At 47.1% G+C, this 18,423-nt stretch overlaps 5 protein-coding genes across 5 annotated transcripts; 2 read left to right on the top strand and 3 right to left on the bottom strand.

The window, feature by feature from the left end:
• Window positions 1-246: 246 nt before the first annotated feature.
• gmdB (general amidase GmdB) lies at window positions 247-2,147 on the top strand (the record flags this gene model as incomplete). The annotated part of the gene is made up of 5 exons (XM_056647604.1): window positions 247-546; window positions 603-878; window positions 951-1,838; window positions 1,889-1,976; window positions 2,032-2,147. The coding sequence occupies 5 exons, from the start codon at window positions 247-249 to the stop codon at window positions 2,145-2,147; spliced, it is 1,668 nt and encodes a 555-aa protein (XP_056497369.1).
• Window positions 2,148-2,360: 213 nt separating this feature from the next.
• On the bottom strand, window positions 2,361-5,662 carry N7469_008687 (uncharacterized protein; the record flags this gene model as incomplete). The annotated part of the gene is made up of 2 exons (XM_056647605.1): window positions 2,361-5,312; window positions 5,363-5,662. 2 exons carry the CDS (start codon window positions 5,660-5,662, stop codon window positions 2,361-2,363), a joined length of 3,252 nt encoding a protein of 1,083 aa, XP_056497370.1.
• Window positions 5,663-7,893: 2,231 nt separating this feature from the next.
• On the top strand, window positions 7,894-9,634 carry N7469_008688 (amino acid transporter; the record flags this gene model as incomplete). The annotated part of the gene is made up of 7 exons (XM_056647606.1): window positions 7,894-8,072; window positions 8,137-8,555; window positions 8,617-8,757; window positions 8,817-9,031; window positions 9,085-9,282; window positions 9,336-9,479; window positions 9,551-9,634. 7 exons carry the CDS (start codon window positions 7,894-7,896, stop codon window positions 9,632-9,634), a joined length of 1,380 nt encoding a protein of 459 aa, XP_056497371.1.
• Window positions 9,635-10,120: 486 nt separating this feature from the next.
• On the bottom strand, window positions 10,121-13,482 carry spt5 (transcription elongation factor spt5; the record flags this gene model as incomplete). Its single annotated transcript, XM_056647607.1, has 6 exons — window positions 10,121-10,701; window positions 10,755-10,918; window positions 10,966-11,544; window positions 11,599-13,073; window positions 13,136-13,327; window positions 13,387-13,482. The coding sequence occupies 6 exons, from the start codon at window positions 13,480-13,482 to the stop codon at window positions 10,121-10,123; spliced, it is 3,087 nt and encodes a 1,028-aa protein (XP_056497372.1).
• A 1,282-nt stretch (window positions 13,483-14,764) lies between these two features.
• On the bottom strand, window positions 14,765-16,709 carry N7469_008690 (putative acyl-CoA dehydrogenase; the record flags this gene model as incomplete). The annotated part of the gene is made up of 6 exons (XM_056647608.1): window positions 14,765-15,258; window positions 15,323-15,841; window positions 15,906-16,065; window positions 16,145-16,422; window positions 16,479-16,490; window positions 16,544-16,709. 6 exons carry the CDS (start codon window positions 16,707-16,709, stop codon window positions 14,765-14,767), a joined length of 1,629 nt encoding a protein of 542 aa, XP_056497373.1.
• Window positions 16,710-18,423: the final 1,714 nt, after the last annotated feature.

The raw sequence follows: 18,423 nt of genomic DNA on the forward strand, positions 1-18,423 counted from the left end.
GGAGCAATAATCGGCAAAGAATGTCGAAGATACTGTAGTGTAACGATAGATCATCGCCCCTCATGCACTTATCCCTTTCAAGTAGGTCGACGCACCAATACAAGGTCCGCATTTCTTACACGTAACACTTTTAGCGGGGCAGACCTCATTTCTTTCGATCATTCCAAAAGAGCAGAGCTTCATATAAGAAGTAGAGGAACCAAGGTGCAGACTTGAAATTTTTCCAGGTCGCATACTCTTTTCGTCATGGAATCTAAAGTCGTTGTATCTGGTTCGAGCTGGGAGGAGCTTGTTGCTCGCAAACAAAAGGATTGTCGGGAGAAGATCCCAGCTGAATGGTTACTCAATGAAGATCTGAAGAACGTGCCCTCGCGCTTAATTGAATACGACCTTCCACGTCGAAGTGGGCTGTTGTCCGAACTGGAATTAGATCTCACGGAGAACTATACGGCGGCCCAACTCTTAGCGAAGTTGGCATCAGGTGAAACTAGCTCGCTGGTGGTTACGACTGCCTTCTGCAAAAGAGCAGCAATCGCGCAACAAGTGGTATGCTATACTCCATGACAAAATTTGATCTATTTCGATACTAATTCTACCTGAAGACATCTTGCCTTACAGAGACTTGCTTCCCGCAAGCTCTCGAGAGGGCTCAAAGTCTCGATGAATATCTGAAACGCGAGGGTAAACCCATGGGTCCACTTCATGGGCTGCCCATTAGTATTAAAGATAGCTTTGATATTAAAGGCTTGCAGTCTACTATTGGATATGTTGAGCTTCTCAAGCACGAGCCAGCGAAGAGAAATGCATACTTGGTTGAATTGCTCCTGTCGCTAGGTGCAGTCTTATACGTGAAGACTAATATACCCCAGACATTAATGGTAAGCCGGCTTGAACTCTCCTGCCAATATTCGTGCATCCAAAAAGAATACTCGTAATACTGATAATCTCAGACTGGAGACTCCGAAAATAATGTCTTTGGCCGTACTCTCAATCCCCACAATACATCTTTAACTGCAGGTGGATCAAGCGGCGGCGAGGGAGCCCTGGTCGCATTTCGTGGATCCATCCTGGGTGTTGGGACTGATATTGCAGGATCAATTCGCATACCAGCACTATGCTGCGGTGTTTATGGATTCAAACCAACCACTGCCCGCGTTCCATTCGGTGACCCCCCTCCGCCTGGCGTGATGGATGGACTTCCAATGCTTGTCCCGTCAGCTGGACCCCTAGGACAGAGTATCTCAGACTTACAGCTATTCATGCAACATGTCATAGGCGATGGCCACGCATGGAGGTATGATCCTTCGGCATCAGCTGTCCCATGGAATGTCCCCCAAGATGTCAATCCCGAGAGCAACGGCAGTCTCACAATTGGCGTACTTTCCGAAGACAAGCATTATCCCCTCCATCCCCCTATCAAACGGGCCTTGCAGGATGCGATTAAAAAGTTAAGTCGAGCTGGTCACAAGGTTGTCTCAATCAATAATGACACAAACGAAGAGCTCTCCGTGTCCTATGCTGCTCGTCTTGGGTTTCAATATTTTACTTACGGGCCTCATGTTGACATGCTTGCAGCTAGTGGCGAGCCACCCGTCAAATCGGTCGCAAATGGTGCATCTCCCATGTTCACTGGGCCATTGCCAGTGGATCAGGAGCTAGATGCCTTTGATAAAATTCAGAAACTCCATGAAGCCAAGATTAGCTTCCGAGATGCCTGGCATCGAACTTGGGTTCAACAAAAGTTAGACGCTGTCATTGCTCCTGGGGCTCAGAATACGGCTGTTGCACACGATACGTATGCGTGGCCACCTTATACTTTGATATGGAATCTTCTTGATGTATGAACTGCTCTCATAATTCTGCTACGTCTGGCTAACTTGAATCTCAGTACCCTGCGTGTGTTATTCCGTTTGGCAAGGCTTCTCAAGAACTGGATCCAACAAAGATGAGCACTGGAGAAAATATGCAACCTGATTGTACGAGTCCACCTATGAATGATTTGTCTCTTCTCTGTCACTAATTGCCGCGCAGATATTCCCGAAGAAGTCGACGGTGCTCCGTGTGCTATTCAAATCATTACGCCCCGCTTCCAGGATGAGAAATGTCTGCAAATTGCAGATGTCATTGACCGTACCATTCAAGGATAAGTAATATCAACTAGTATTACTTCCCAACTAGGTTTAGAGGAGCCGCAATACTACTACTCGTATTCAGGAATGGATTTCTCTTATTGTGAATCTTTAGGTGTCAGATAATAAGCTATTACATGCATCGGATAGAGACCTAGACTCCCTCGGGACGAATTCAACTTGAGTAATTGGAAAGATTATGAGTACTAATAGTAGTCGCGGATGTACAATCTATGCTTGTTTCCAGCTCTTCATCCATACTTCAATATACCTCTGTATCAAACCCTCGGCAACGGGATCCTTAACCTCGCCCAGAGAGGGACAGTCACGTACCGTGCGGACTGTCTCGAAGAATAATCCTATCGGCGCTTCTTCCTGTCCGCTCTCTGTACTTGAAGGTACATGATTCCCATACTTTCCTCGCCAGAAATCCATGAGCTTGATGCTGGGATTGGTCTCCGGGTTGGGATCGCTGTTGGCCAATCTCTTCAGCCACTCCTGAGGCGAAACGATCTCAAATTCCGGCAATGCGGATCCTTTCTTCAGGGCAGGAAGCAGATCATTCTTCCAGCTGAATGAGTGCGGGTTGACTAAGTGATAGACCAAATCGGCATCCGATGATTCGACACTTTCCTGGTCCAAAGCCAGATCCGAGATAGCCTTAGCACATTGATCAACAGGAAGCCAGGTTGGTCTTTCATCAAGCTCTGGCAATGCACCTGTAGTTAGGGTGCTACGGAACATAAGGGCAATGGCCTCAGTCTCGTTCCATTGTGCACTGACGGTATCACCACCTAATTGGCCAACTCGAAGGACTCGTGAATATATGCCTGTCTTGCGCATTGCATTTCGAGTGACGTGCTCTGTCACAAGCTTGGAACGTCCGTAACCTATATGCTGAGCATGCTCAAGCGTCTCAACGACAGCCTCTGGTATCGATGCTGGCATAGGAGTGGCGCTGGCAGCACTCACACTGGAACAGAAGAAGAAACGTGCTGGAGAAGGTAGCTTAGATCTAAGGCAAAAGTTGATCAAGTTATATGTTCCTCGAATGTGTTGTTGCTCGAAAGATCGAACACCCAGGTTGAAGTTGACAGCCCACGCACTGTGTATGACTGAGGTTGTTGTGGATAGGAGATGGTCCAAAACATATCCCTCCAAGCCGAGGTTTGGATGGGAGAGATCACTAGGGACAGCATAGATCTTAGCTGCCTCCTCGTCTGTGAGAGAGATATTGCGGTCTGCTAGAGCTTTCCAGAGCCGAGCACCAGCGGAAGCTTGTCCCGAAGCACGAACAAGAGCCCAGACCTTAGAAACAGTCGATCGCTTCACAAGCTCGGCGACAATAAATGCGCCCAAGTTACCTGTGGCGCCCGTCACGACCACGACATCTGACTCAGGCTCGCGTGTGATGGTAGGATAATGTTGGGTGAAACTCGAATAATCTTCGATAAGCTCTTTCATGACTTGCACTTCATCCTCCTGTTCAAACTTTTCTCCAGTACGCAAATGGAACAGATGCTTTGCAAGTTCTTTAACTGTGCCTTTCTCAAACACAATGTTCTGGCTGAGATTATCTGCCTGACGACCAAGGTCCAAATCACGGACAATATACCTCCAAACTTGAGTTGTCTGCAGGCTGTCCACGCCAGCCCCGAAGATGTCAGTCTCTGAGTTGGCCAAATCTATCCCCAGATCCTCTCGGAATCTGGCGAGGAGCCAATTCTCTAGTTCGGGTATGTCGAGAGCAAGGTCTCCCTTCTTCTGATTAGCGTCTTCAAATTGATCATAGGCATTCTTAATATCATCCTCAAAAACCTGGTAAACCTGAGCACGAATAGAGGTTCCCTTGTCAGTCTTAGGATACACGACATCAGCATCCTTCACCACGACTAGTTCTTTCGGAATGCGCGAGAATGTCTCGGCTCGAGCATTTGCCGCTTCAACTGCTGGCCAGATGATTTCCAAAAATTGTTCATTGTTCAAGTGAGCTGCTTTTTCGGGGGCACGGAAGATTAGTGCTCCAGGAACGGTTCGTTGATATCCGAAAACAACACACTCTCCAACGAGCTCTTCTTCACGAATACGGCCTTCGATTGGAATTGGGAGGACCTTCTCGCCGTTTACAAGAGTAATTCTGTCATCAAGACGACTCAAGTACTTATAGTAATTGGTCTTTTTGGGGTCAGGATGACGAGTGAATAGATCCGATGTGCGAAAACTGTTTTCTGGATTCTTTGACGAAAATGGTGGCTTCGAGTTGGAGGGGCCTTTACTTGGAAGGCCATCCAGAGCAACGCATTCATATACTCCAGGCGATATCTCGTCCATCAGTGTATGGTCAGCTACTGGTCTGTGCAACCGCATATACTGCCAGTCATTATCATGAGGAGGGCGGAACGAAGTCATGATCTGGCCAGTCTCAGTTGCACCATAGTTTCCCACCAGGTTGACGCCCTGAGAAACGAGCCTGTCTCCAAGATCATCAGGGCAGCTTGACCCACCATAGAGCACCAGCTGAGCCTTCGCAAGTGCCTGAATACCTTCTGGCTTTTCTGCCAAAAGCTTGATCACATAGGGAACAGCGCTAATCTGTTGAGGCTTCGCTACTTGCAAGGCATCGTAGAGATTCCGATAAGTCACTGGAAGAGAGTGGTTGCCAAGATAAGCCGGGGCACGAGTGTAGAATGCTCGACCGAGTTCCATTAACGCGTGAGAATGAAATAGTGGACTGATGGTAAACAGTCGAAGGGCAAAGCTCTTTCGCCAATTGGCGATGGTTTGGAGGTTGGTCAAAAAGATAGGTTTCGGGAATCCTGTGCTGCCGGAGGAATGTAGAATCCATGCGATTTTCTTTCCTTCTTTCTCCTGGTCGACTCCTAGTCGTTCGATAGGCGTAACTGCAGGCCGATTGAACCAATCGTTTCGCAATAGCATACGATAGCCGGTACAACCAGATCGTTCCGCAAAAATATCCCTCACAACCGGCTCGTACTGCTCCAGGTGGATCATTTGATTGCAATTTGCCATATCCAGCAGTCTTGCATATGCCGGAGCTGTGAGACGTGTAGAAAGAAAAAGAACTGCATAACCAAGGCGATTGAGGGCGAAAAACGTGAGCACGACTTCGAAACTTGATCCGGCAAGCATCGCAATAACCGGAGCTGCTTCAAGAGTTGGGTCCTAAATTGACATCAGACGAAGCTATATTGAAATCCTTTCTTCACGCTTACCGCCGGCCCAAGTCCTTGCTTCATATAATATTGTACAGCAACATCTGTATATCGATCGAGATCCCCAGCCGTGTGCTCTTCAAAGTCATCGGCCCCTTGAATAGGGTAGCATATCAGTGGCTTTCGCGCCTCATCTGGCTGAGCCGCATGAGATTTCAGTAAGCCATCGATTGTCAAAAAGTGTTCTATCGGAGGATAAGCAGCGTGGAGTGTCCCATTTAGCAGACGAGTCGCGATATCCGCTTTGCTCGGCGATGTCTGCACTTCCACCGTAGTGGCTGTTTGTGTCAAAGTCGCCATGATGTCGCGTAATTTGGCATGGACCAGATATGGCGTTCATTTTCCCTTTATATTCCACCCCGCATTATTTTCATTACCCCACGCTTTTCATCTCCACGCCCATGCGAGGCTTTTCCGTGTTTCCACGCGGATTTTGTCTTGCGCTCGAAGCTCGGAAAAGTATCCGCCCCGGGACAGACGAGTGATGCTTTTCAATAGACGGCAATAGACGGGTAAACTTTCGAAACTGCATTCAGAAGCAATTCAGGGCCTGATCTTCATCAAATTTTGACAGATTTGGTTTGTGATTTGTTGTCATTCTTCTGTCTGCGGAGTCACCGACTCGGATAACTTCAATTTTCCACTCGGAACTGCATACCCGAGTAATCAGCGTTATTTATCCGAGTTTGTATGGGGAATGCACTTCTTCAATATATCATCGCACTTTTCCGAGAATGCAGATGACATTGAAGATGTCCCAAACGTCAACCTAAACGGAGATACTCGCAATCCAGAATTTTGGCTTCATAGTAGACAAAGACATCCATCCTTCTTTATCGCTGCAAATCCATCGGCTGCCAACGATAGGTTTGCTCTGTATTTCAAATACAGAGCTACGTTAGATGGCTTTAGATGGATTAACACTCACCAGTAGTTATTGTATTTTTCACGGTTTTGGAGCTTCACAGAAACCCTTGCTTCAAGCTCTCTGTTCATACTCCTGGTGTTACAATCGCCTGATATTCACAGACAGGTACTGCAGTTTTCGTTCAGATATACGGAAGCATCCAACTGTTGGTCAGCATATTAGCATCTAAGGCTTTCCAAATTTCTTGAAAAGTTTGGAATTGTCTGGAATATAACCGGGCACACTTGTCTGTAGCCCCTTCACAGATATTCTCGGCTTTATCTGTCAGTTCTACTAGGGAATTGGTTTATTTCCATTTTAGTCTTTCAAGATAAAAGCGGGCATTGAGGGTTTATTGTATGTATGTTGCTGATAAAAATAGCCTTTTTGCTAGTACTACTAGTAAGTTTCATCCATAGTATGGATGAAAGTATTCGTAAATCTTCCCAGCCCTAACAAGGTGCTAAGCAATGCCACGTAAAAGCAAAATGTATTCAGGTTATCACAGACCTCCTAGGGCGATACATTCGTCTTCAGCTTGTTCAAGTGGATCTTCTTTAACAAACTTGCAATACTTTGGTTATTTTTTTTTTCGCAATTCACAGACTGGAGTAGTCCAGATATGGAGAACCTCATCAAGAGTGCAATGAATGCCTGAGGATTCATAGCCAGGTTTCTTAAATTGACTAGCTTATCAGGGCTTAGATGCAAGATCGGCGAGTCTACCCGTTCCTACATGCTCTAGTCCGAGTCTTTTTCAATGGCATTGTTGTGCCGAAATACTTTAAAAGTATTACACGACAGTACATGAGTATATGTCCTAGCGAGAATCTACTATTCAGTGGAATCGACTTCAACTAATGGGCCTGCATCCTTCCAAAATTTTACGACAGGATAAGACTTACGGAAATTTTTAGCATTCTTCATGAGCCTTGGTGATCTCCTTGGCAGCTCATGGTAACTTGAACGATCTAGTCTGTTGTCTGCCGAGTGCGGTTACAGGACGTTTACTTCTTCAATGCCAGACAAAAATGCATTAATAATTCAATTTCAGGGAGATATATATATCTTATCATTTAATCATTATCCAACACTTTTTTTATCTACTTGATACTCTAAAGAACCTCAATTTGATATGGTTTATCACCGGGGGAGCTCCCGGTCTACAATCCCCCACGAACGTCATGTCTCCGCACTCTCCACAACCTCCGCACAAAGAACGACCTTAAGTAGAAGTGATGGTGGTAAATCCCCACAAAATATCCAAGAATCATGCAATCAATGTCAGTCATCCATGAATGACTCCCTAGGTAACACACCCCCGCGCATGTAAAAGCTCCCCGTCATGGTCAATGATCGAGACAATTGAAGGTAACCTAAATCTCATCTTCATAATTATCATCGAACATGCATAATTGTACCCGGACGCCGAAAATCTCGCCTAGCACCAGTGTGGAGATCAGCTAAACAAGAACGGGGAAGGACTCGGCCTCGACGCCGAATCCAAACACGGCGGATGCCGGCAACCCTACCGATAGATAAACCAACAAAAATGGAATTTATCTCTCAATTCTCAACAATAATTGCAGATTAAACCCCCTTCCGTGGCGATTTGACACTCATCATGAAATCTCGCGCTATTGATTTACCCTCAATGGAATCTCACGGTATTACTGAGGAACATGCCGAACATGCTTCCTATCCGATGATTGATTTAGACGATAAGAAGGAAGAGCCTGGTCGACAAGATGCTTTTGGTGATGAAGAGTTTGCTGAAGTCAAATACAAAGTTCTCAAGTGGTGGTATATGAATCTACTTGCTTCTCCTTTGATCATCATGGCCCAACCTAATTATCATCTCTTCTAGGCAATGTGGTCTACTTATGGTAGCGGAAACAATTTCATTGGGTATACTATCGCTTCCAGCAGCAATTGCCGGTCTAGGGGTTGCTCCTGGTATTATTCTCTTGATAGGACTGGGGTTTGTAGCTTCCTATACTGGATTTATTATGGGACAGTTCAAATGGAGACATCCTCATGTCTCAAGTATCGCTGATGCCGGCGAGGTTCTGATGGGTTCATTTGGAAGAGAACTTTTCTTCGCGGGTCATATGCTTTATCTTATATTTGTCATGGCAAGTCACATCTTGACGTTCACGGTAGCTATGAATACCATTACGGAATACGGCACTTGTTCTTTGGTCTTTGGGATCATTGGTACAATACTTTCATTTGTCCTTTCACTGCCGAGAACCATGGAGAAAATGACATGGCTCTCCCTTGCATGTAAGTGAAGAACTTTAAGTATACAAATTGGTAATCGAAAGGTAACTGACACTTATTGCAGCCTTTATCAGTATATTGGTCGCGGTCCTGGCAACTATGATTGCACTTGGAATTCAGAATTCAGCAGTCACTTTTAGCGTAACAAAGACTGCTACTCTAGCAAATGCTTTTATTTCGGTTTGTAATATTGTCTTCGCATATGGTAAACTACAACGGTGAATCAAAATGTGTATCGAAACTCATTTTTAACCTCTTGAATAGCCAGTCATAACACTTTCTTCAACATGATGGCCGAACTCGAAGATCCAAGACAGTTCCCCAAAGCCTTGGCTCTACTCCAATCGATCAATATTTCATTATACGTGGTGATCTCCCTTGTGATCTACCGCTATGCTGGAGATGGCGTTGCATCGCCAGCATTGGGTTCGACTAGTCCAATCGCTTCAAAGGTTGCATATGGATTGGCTCTACCAACGGTATGAAAAAGAAACCCTACATGTGAAACAATCCCATTTCTGACTCTGATCAGATTGTCATTGCCGGCGTCATTTATGGCCATGTCGCTCTCAAAACAGTTTATATTCGCATTTTCGCAGGAACAGAACGCATGCATAAGAAGGATTTCGTTGCCGTCGGTTCATGGGTTGGTATGGGTCTAGCTTTCTGGGTTATTGGGTGGATTATTGCATCTGCCATCCCAGTCTTCAATGATCTACTTAGTCTAATGGTTTGCTACAATCCTCCTCTCCATTTAATCTCACGAAACTAATCATATAATAGAGTGCTCTATTCGCGAGTTGGTTCAGTTTCGGCATCCCGGCTATCCTCTGGCTACACATGAACCAAGGAGTCTGGCTATCATCAACACGCAAAATCGTTCTTACCGGTATTAATTTCGGGATTATTTGCATAGCATTGATAGTTGTGAGTTTGATCTCTTCTGAAATGGTGAAAAATATCAATTTTGAGCAATGAACAAAGGCTAATGATATTAGTGTGGACTTGGAGTATATGCTTCTGGAAAAGCTATACACGACAGCAGCGCAAGTGGCAGTTTCTCGTGTGCCACTAGTGCATAAAGCATCATTTTCAAGAACGGCTACTAAGTTGCAGGAAACTGAATGTGCTAGCCATTTAGCAGCAAAGAAGCAGAATTTTATTGCAGACGTAGACGGGGAAGACTTCATTAGAGGCAAATCTTAGAAGGCTTACACTTAGATCGATCAATATATCAGCATATCTCTGACTCCAAGACAAAATCAAGTCATACATTTACAACTTTATCCATTTTGAACTTAGCGTTACGGTATTGGGGCTGCAATAAGCCCCAGGGCTGGAAAGCATACTTGTCATGGCACTGAGTGATGAACTTTCTTTACAAATCGCAGGTGTGGAAATGATTAATGTGAATAGCACATTCCTATAGAATTTACTGCTTCCGAAGAAATTACATTCAATGATCAAGTAGAGTACAAGTATAAAACCATCCATCCCATCCAATCTAAAACCAAGTAGGATTTGCTAGCTTTTCAGTGCGTCGGAAAGGTATGAAGAGTGCGAGATAATCACGGACTTGGCGTTGCGTCGTCGTAGCGCGGACCACCATCATCGTCCCCATACCCTGCACCAGGTGTAGCAGCTGCACCACCCATCGCCGGCGTAGGAGCATCATACGCCGCGGGTGTAGGAGCATCATAACCTCCCCGTTTCGGCATGCCGCCGGGGGTGGGTGCATTATATGCACCTGGTGTCGGGGCACTGTCGGCCCAACCTCCAGGTGTAGGTGCGGAAGCACCTGGTGTGGGTGCTGCGCCGTAGGCTCCGGGTGTTGGGGCAGAGTATCCACCGGGGGTAGGGGCATCATCAAAGTCACGCTGGTCGCGACTGTTAGACAGACCACCCCAGGCCGGGGTACGATTACCGGCATTAGCGTTACCCCAGGCAGGGGTGCGGGAACCAGAGGCAAAAGCATCATAGCCGGAGCCGGAATCGTAGGGGGTGCGAGAGCCAGAGTTCCAAGCTGGTGTCCGGTTTCCGATACCGCCGTACGCTGTACGGTTTCCGGCTTCCCAAGGGTTGGAGGTTCTTGATCCGTCATTCTTCCATGCGGGTGTACGAGATCCACTCATGCCGCCCCAAGCAGGAGCTGAGAAATTGTTAGGAATCTCTGACAAAGATGAAATAGGATTAGGGACTTACTTCGTGAAGATGCGGCACCGCCCCAGGCTGGGGTTCTTGATGAATCGGCGGCAGCCATTGGGGTACGACCACCTTGCCAACCACTGCCAGGAGGTGCAGCAGACGATGGAACACGAGGTCCTCCTCGGCCGCGGCCAACGTCCAATGATTGTTTCGTGATAGGACTAGAGAAATTAGCGTCTGGTCATGGAGATGAAGGGGGAGTACTAACTCTTTCGGGGTAAGGATTTCCCGTGGTAAATGGACGGGCTTGTTAGATGTATAAAGCTCAACTTGGGCAGTATTGTCATCAGCATCACGGACAATACCGACTAAGCCCTTATAACGACCCTTGCGAATAGTGACTGTCTTGCCTAACAAGCGATCACGACCACGTGGAGGTGGTGGCATATTAGCAGCACCACGGCCACCAGGGGCTTGCATCGCGAGAGCAGGATTCAGTTTGGTCAGGTCAGGTCCAGTTGGACGACCACCCCGTGCTGATACGGTGACAACATTGGTCGTTCGCATCACAGACATGCCGGCGTTCTCAGCCTGTGCTTTGTTGTGCAGGAAGAGGAATGAGCGGTAAATATGACGGATGACACCACTCCTCTGTTCTCCATATAGCTCACGGACTGTGTCGCCCAATCGAATCTCAGCACCATTTCGGTCGGTCGCGACAGCGTCTCGGCGTGGTGTGATCTTGTTAGCTACTTGTGTGGGAAGCACATTGCGAGTAGAACCATTTTGGTCCATAACACGCAAGGACTCGCGATCAACCTTGATGACGCATGCGACGGTGGCAGCACTGATTTCAAGTTAGCATTGATATCACAATTCGAAAGCTCTTCTAGATACTCACTCAAGTTGAACAAGGTCATGGACATCGTAAATTCCAAGTTGGCCATCGGCGCCCATCTCAGCAGACAGTCGCAGATCCTTACTAAAGACTGTGATTTCCTGCATACTCATATCGCTCAATAGAGTGACAGTATCATCCTTGACCTGGACGACCATACCCAGTTCGTTCTGATAGCGACTACCTCCAATAACCTTGACATGATCACCCTCACGGAATCGCTTGCGTAGAGTTCGCATAGGAGCATCGATAGTCTGGCCAGCCAGATCTCCTTCGGTGACTTCCAATGAGACAATGTCGCCACGGGTGGATACCGTACGACCGATCAGGCCTTGTTGCTCACCCCGGTACACTTCAATAGGATCGCCAGGCTGGTAAGCATCTTCGGCAGTCTGATTCTTCAATGTCTCTGCCAGCGAAGCCAAATCCAAGTTGGCAGTGCCATCATCATCACCGCGAGCGAACATCGTTACTTCTTCCAAACGTGGGTTGACGTTCTTGGTCATCAAGTGCTGCACCCGCATATCCTTAATGAGAAAGCCATCCTCGTAGTTCTCGTTGAGATAATTCCATGACTTGCCCCGTAATCCAGAAGTAGAGGACAGGTACTTGGCGTGTTTCTTCTTTGCTTCCGCTTCGCTAAAGAGTCGCTGGGGAGGACGAACGGAGCCGGCAGCTCCACGCTTGCGCTTAGCATCAGGACCAGCCATTGCATTGGCATCGTCGTTCATGCCATAGTCCAATCGAGGAACAAGACGAACAGTCACGTTAAGACCATTGGTCTCGACTTCCTCAATCTGAGCCAAGTCACCCTGGTATCTACCACGCTTAATACGCACCCAGCCACCAGGCATGAGCTCCTCCGACTTCTGCACGCGCAGGAGATCAGGCATCTCTTTAACCGGTACCAAGGTCATCTTCTGAGATGGATAGTAGAAGTTGATACCCTCCAACCCTTCGACGACATCGGCTTGACGGCGAGCCTCGCAGTAGAACCAACCCTGCATGACGTTCCCACGTTCGAAAGCCGAAATGATGCGAAGGGGATTGCGGGAGTTCGCCGGACGTTCTTCGATGCGTTTCTGGATCGAGAAAACAACCTCCTTCTCTTTGCCAGGCTTGCAACGAGCACCCCAGATACTAGGATCCTCAACACTAGGAAGAAGCAGACGCTTCGGAACGACAAGCGCATCCGTCGCCGCGGCACGGTTTCGTCCGTAGCGCTCCTTCAGCATCTGTGCTTGCTTCTCGGCGTCCATAGTTGCGTCGATTTCACGTTGTCGATCGAGTTGTCGATGGCGTCGGTCGTCAGTTTCAGCGCCCGCTGGTAGGGCATCAAGGTCATCAGGGTGCATCTCGATGCCGAATTCGCCTAACTCATCCTCCTCATCTTCGGCTTCGTCTTCTTCCTCGTCGACACCGGCTTCCACTTCAATGAAATTGTGGACGCCACCCCTTCTGCGTTTCTTGGGACGAGCCTAAGAAGACAGACACATGTCAGTATAATCCAAAAAGGTATTGAAGGACAGAGGATGCGTACCACTTCATCTTCCTCCTCTTCCTCTTCTTCTTCGTCATCCTCTTCATCGTCCTCCTCATCGTTGGCTCCATCGTCGTCGTCCTCGGCATCGTCGTCAGCAACATCTTTTTGGTCCACCTCATCAGCGTCACCTTCGCGCTTTAGGTTGCCGTTTCTGTAGGAGGACGGTTGGTCATTATCGACCTTGGTAGGCTAATTCATCTTGTATCAGCTCCCTGCCCGCACAGCTCTGTTCCTGGACCAACACTGACCTTAGAGTCCTCAGCATCAGATTCATCCACGGGGGCGGGATTGAAATCATCGTCCTCGTCCTCTGAACCGAAATCGTGATTCAAAAAGTTCGACATCTCGGAGAAACTGGATAAAGGGAATCACTGGGAAACTTTGCGGGGTTGAAGAGTATTCAAAGCTCTGAGTCTGATTACTCAAGTGTCTAGTTCACGAGATAGAGCTATCAGTTTCAGAGAAAACGGCATGTAGATGCGAAGAGGCAATCATCAATCAAACTCACCTTTGAACCTTTCAGCGCGTTCAAAGACGAGACAGAGAGCCGGTATACGAATGATCTCTACACCGTCAAATGAAGTGGCGCTGGATAAATCCGTCACAACTCAGTGAGCGCGACCAGTTGATATGAGAGAAAGGCGCAAATGGCAAGGTATTCGCAGAAGCAAAGCTGCGGGCCTTTGCGGGCTGTCACCGAGCGACCGCCTGCGGTAGAAAAGGATCCCACTCCGACGGGTGATGGAGAAAGGGTGGAAGAGAATGAAATATTGAAATGACAGGACACAGGGGATTGAGCTGTTCTTATACCCTGAGACACTGTATCAGGTGATGGGGGGGGGGAATCGGAGGTGATCGAGGGAGGTCGGAGTTGGCGATTCGCGGCGAAACTTGAGGGAGACTGCGCGGTTGGTGTTTGTGCCCGGGAGTAGTCAAAGTATACACTACCACAGCATATATAGTACAATGTAGAGTAAATAAGGAGATCGATTGTGAATATCAGTGGTTGACTGGGTATTTTATACTTATATAATTGAAGACTAGAGGAAATTATTTAATAGACATTCATTTTCAAATACTACAGGAAAGGTTTTCTGTGGTATTGTTGCTCCTATCATTGGTAATTCATTGCGTCAACTTAGGGCAGTTCTATCCTAAATCTACTACAAACATATTTACATGAAGACTCTTCATGTAAATATGTTCTGTTCATGGTACACGTCAATTCTACCCCTTTTCTCAAATAAAATACCTTGCCAGTGTTGCATGAAGTACGAAATATCCCAATTGATATACTAACTACCAAGCTCTTGGCAGCATAAGTATAACATCTGCATGCCATACATGTCCGTGAGCAGATGTGACAAACTGCGCAGGTTTTAACCACTTGTTTATATGTTAAAATATTCAAACTGCGCTGCAAAGAAAAGATATACAAAAGTAATGTATTCATACAGAATCTCATAAGAAAATGCGTCGCACCGGACGGGATATCTAGCAAAAGAAAATCACCCAAAGCCAAGTAGGGCGAACAAAAAAACACATGGCCCATTTTCCAAGAAATGGGGGAAATATGAAACCAACATATAAAGAAATTCTAGATGCAAAATGCAACATCCCATCCGTCTACAACTTCATACCAAACATTTGATGCACACGCAGACTCTGTCGCATACTCAAATCAAGCATGATCTCCTCACTTCCACCGGGAATAGCATAGGCACGAACATCACGGTACAACCGTTCGATCTTACCACCCTGACCACCACGACTATAACTCAGACCACCGAAGATCTGACTGGCTTCCCGGGCGCAAAATTCGAAGGTTTGGGTGGATTGGGCCTTGAGGCCGGCAATAGCACCACCTAGTTTCAGCATGGCTTCGGTTTCTTCCATGGACTGGCATTGGAAGATGATGTTTTCGAGCCAGTTGTAGGTGGCCTCGATCTGGCGGGCCATGTGGGCGAGCTTCATGCGAATGACGGCGTGATCGATGAGACGCTTGCCAAAGGTCTTGCGCTTGTGAGCGTACTTCATGGCCTCCTCGTAGCAAACGCGGGAGAATCGAACGCATTGGATGACAATTCCGATACGCTCATGGTTGAAGTTGGTCATGATGACTGTGGTAGGTTAGTATATGGAAATAAGGAGAAGGATAATATAGGTTATGCGCAATTCACGTACCCTTGAAGCCCTGGTTCTCCTTGCCAATCAGGTTCTCAACTGGGACCTTGACATCCTCAAAGGTCACATAAGTGGTACCACTGCTCAAGACGCCTTGGCAGTCCATGCGGCGGGTGCTAACACCACCAGCCTCACGCTCAATCAGCAAGACACTGAGACCGTTCATACCAGGCTTGCCAGTGCGAACAGCGGTAGTGAAGTAATCGGCCCAAATACCGTTGGTGATCCACTTCTTCTCACCATTGACGATATAGTGCTTGCCATCCTCGGAGAGCTTAGCCTCGCAGCCAAGGCTGGCGACATCACTACCACCATCAGGCTCAGTGATAGCCAAGCAAATACGCTTGTCACCAGCCAAAATACCAGGCAGAATTCGATCCACAAGTTCCTTCTTACCGAACTTAACAAGAGGTGGGCAACCGATACCATAGCCACCAACCAGGTTCCAGACCAAACCACCACTGCCAGCGCGGGACAGTTCGTCGGTCAGAAGCATCTCGTGGAATAAATCATAGCGCTCTGGGGGGGACCGACTTGATGCGGTAGGGAGTGTGCTTGGAAGGGAATTCGCCACCGAGCAGACCGGCCAGATAGCCGCGCTCACCCATCTGCTTATAGATGTGGCCGGGGACTTCCTTGCCCTCGTCCCACTCGTGGACATAGGGCTCGATCTCAGACTCGACCCACTGGCGAACTTCGTCACGGAGAGCGGCATGGGTTTCGTTGAAGTAGGGAGAGGAGTACTATTGAAACACAAACAAGAGGTTAGTCTGGGGGGGTGTTGCCGGATCACAATTTCATTCTGCGCACGACACTACTTACACCTTGGTACCACGAGGGATCAGCAAAGGGGACCAGATCTCCATAAGGATCTTGTGGCTCGGCCCTGGCAGGTGGAGGTACGGAGGAATTGGAGGAGTCAGACTGCTTGGGAGTTGGCGCGGGAGTTGGCGCAGGCGCAGGCTTGGGGGCAGGTTCGGCAGCCTTCTTCGTGTTCAACGAGCCAATCTGCAATTGACCCTTGTACTTCTTCAGAATACCCTCATTGTGATATTTCCAGAACTGCTTAGAAGCATCTTTTCCGGCGACTCTCTGGAGAACTATGCGACTGTTAATTTTAGGACTCTTTCAAAGTATTGTGTCTGTGATGACGTACTCTTCTTTCCACCTGGAGATATCTTCAAGTCAGCATGTGATTCAACTCGCTCATGACCAGCGCACGGAACATTCCGCCTGCAGCCACATCTTTGGCGTGTATCTTGGAGGCCTTACCAGGGTGCTCGTCTTGGAATTTGGAGACATCATAGACATCCTCGTCAATGATAATCCATAGGTTATCGCCCTTGCTATGCGACGCGACGTCGTCCTTGCTGAATGTCTTCGCCATGGTGAGCGTGTGTGAGCGATTCTAAGAAGGATGAGATAAAAGGATAGGATGAAAGAGAAGAGAGGGGAAAAAAAAAAGGAAGAAACTTGAAATAAACAGTGGAGAGACAATCCGTGGGGAAAGGTTTAGAAGAGAAGAAAAGAAAAAGAAGCGAACTCTGGGGTAATGGAGCCACAGGATGCTATATACCGGGGATTCAAGTCCCCAAAACAGAAACCCCCGAGTCTCTTTTTGGCCTCGGAGAAACAGCTCGTGCCAGTTTCGGCGTGAATTTTGGATCTTCAGCTGCTTTTCCATCTGCATTTCCTCGGTCGCTGAGGTCGATCCATCGGTCATCTCCGTTTGTGCAGTCGATGATTGGTTGTTGCTGCGTCATCGTCGAAAATGCCGAGGCCTGCTGAACGTGGCTTATGTAAGGCATCCACTGCATGTGAAGATGAAGTCTGTACTCCATAGTGTAGCATTGATTATGTATAGTTGGTCATTGAATCTATGGGTCCTAATTTATTACAAGTTGTAGCAAGTGATTGGTAGCTCAGGAGCAGCTATTTGGTGGCCCAAGTCAAACAAGCTGTGGTGTTTTGTAGGAATACTATCTACGTTCCCGATTGGGATAAGGCTGACAGGACATCTATACTGCTACTCGAGTAGCCAATCAGTAATAACTAGTTAGTATTAATGCTGTGTGCTTTCTTTCTGATACGATCTGGGTGTTGCGACAAACCAACAAGGAGACTATTGACTAGCATTGAAGTATGGGTGCCATCAGCATCAGCTCCTGTGCCATGTCCTGATTTGTACTTGAAGTTCCATTGGAAAGTTGATGACACAGGCAATCTTATCCTTGAGAGCTTCCAGCTATGGGCAGATAGCATCCCATCAAGCCCGAGAGCAGATCATAGCTAGCCAAATCAGACCATTCAAAAGTCATTCAGAGAGTCGACGACAGCAGAGCACCTAGTATACATTTGTACAATGTACTGCTGGTCTACTGTATTAGTAACAGTAATAGTATTAGTATATAGATATCACAAGTGTTGGAATAAAGTTAAGCTTATGGGGCTTTGAGAAAAACCTTTATACGGAAACTTTAATATACCACCTATGTATGCATCTCATCAACTGCCATAAAACTTCAACGATTCAAAACCATTGCAGCTCAAATTGATTTCGAATTATTTGATCCTACTTGATCTTCTTTTGCCTTTTCCCCCTGCATTTTCTTCCAAGGGGTTAAAGTTGAGCGACTGGGAAGAGCTCGGATGGGTGAATGGGCTTACGAACGACCAACTTATTATACAATAAGTACAGGTATACTTCAGCAGATTGGAAGATAGATATGAGGTAGCATCAACATCCTATGAGCTCAATAACTTAAGCCAAATGGAAATTGTGTAGACTAACAGTGCAATAAAACCTGAAACAAAATGGCCATTCATACCACTGGCGGGGTCATCTACTTCTCCTCCACATCAACCAATCTACTACATTACAAAAAGTACCCTAAATTCGAAAATGCAAAACCGATCAATCGAATCTTGCCACACGCCTGAGTTCAAGAAAAGCGCTTAAACTATCACACGATTGGGCTACCCCACTAAGACATTCCTACATGTACGATATTCCCAAGGCCAGCGCTTAGAAAATCTCAGGAACATGTTCGTTTGGCCGCCCGATCCCGACAATGCATCTAAACCCTGAAGCGACATAAATA

This window comes from Penicillium citrinum (genome assembly GCF_028827155.1).
Source record: "Penicillium citrinum strain IBT 23319 chromosome Unknown utg000008l:1.0-2707905.0:1.0-2709502.0, whole genome shotgun sequence".
Lineage (NCBI taxonomy): Eukaryota > Fungi > Ascomycota > Eurotiomycetes > Eurotiales > Aspergillaceae > Penicillium > Penicillium citrinum.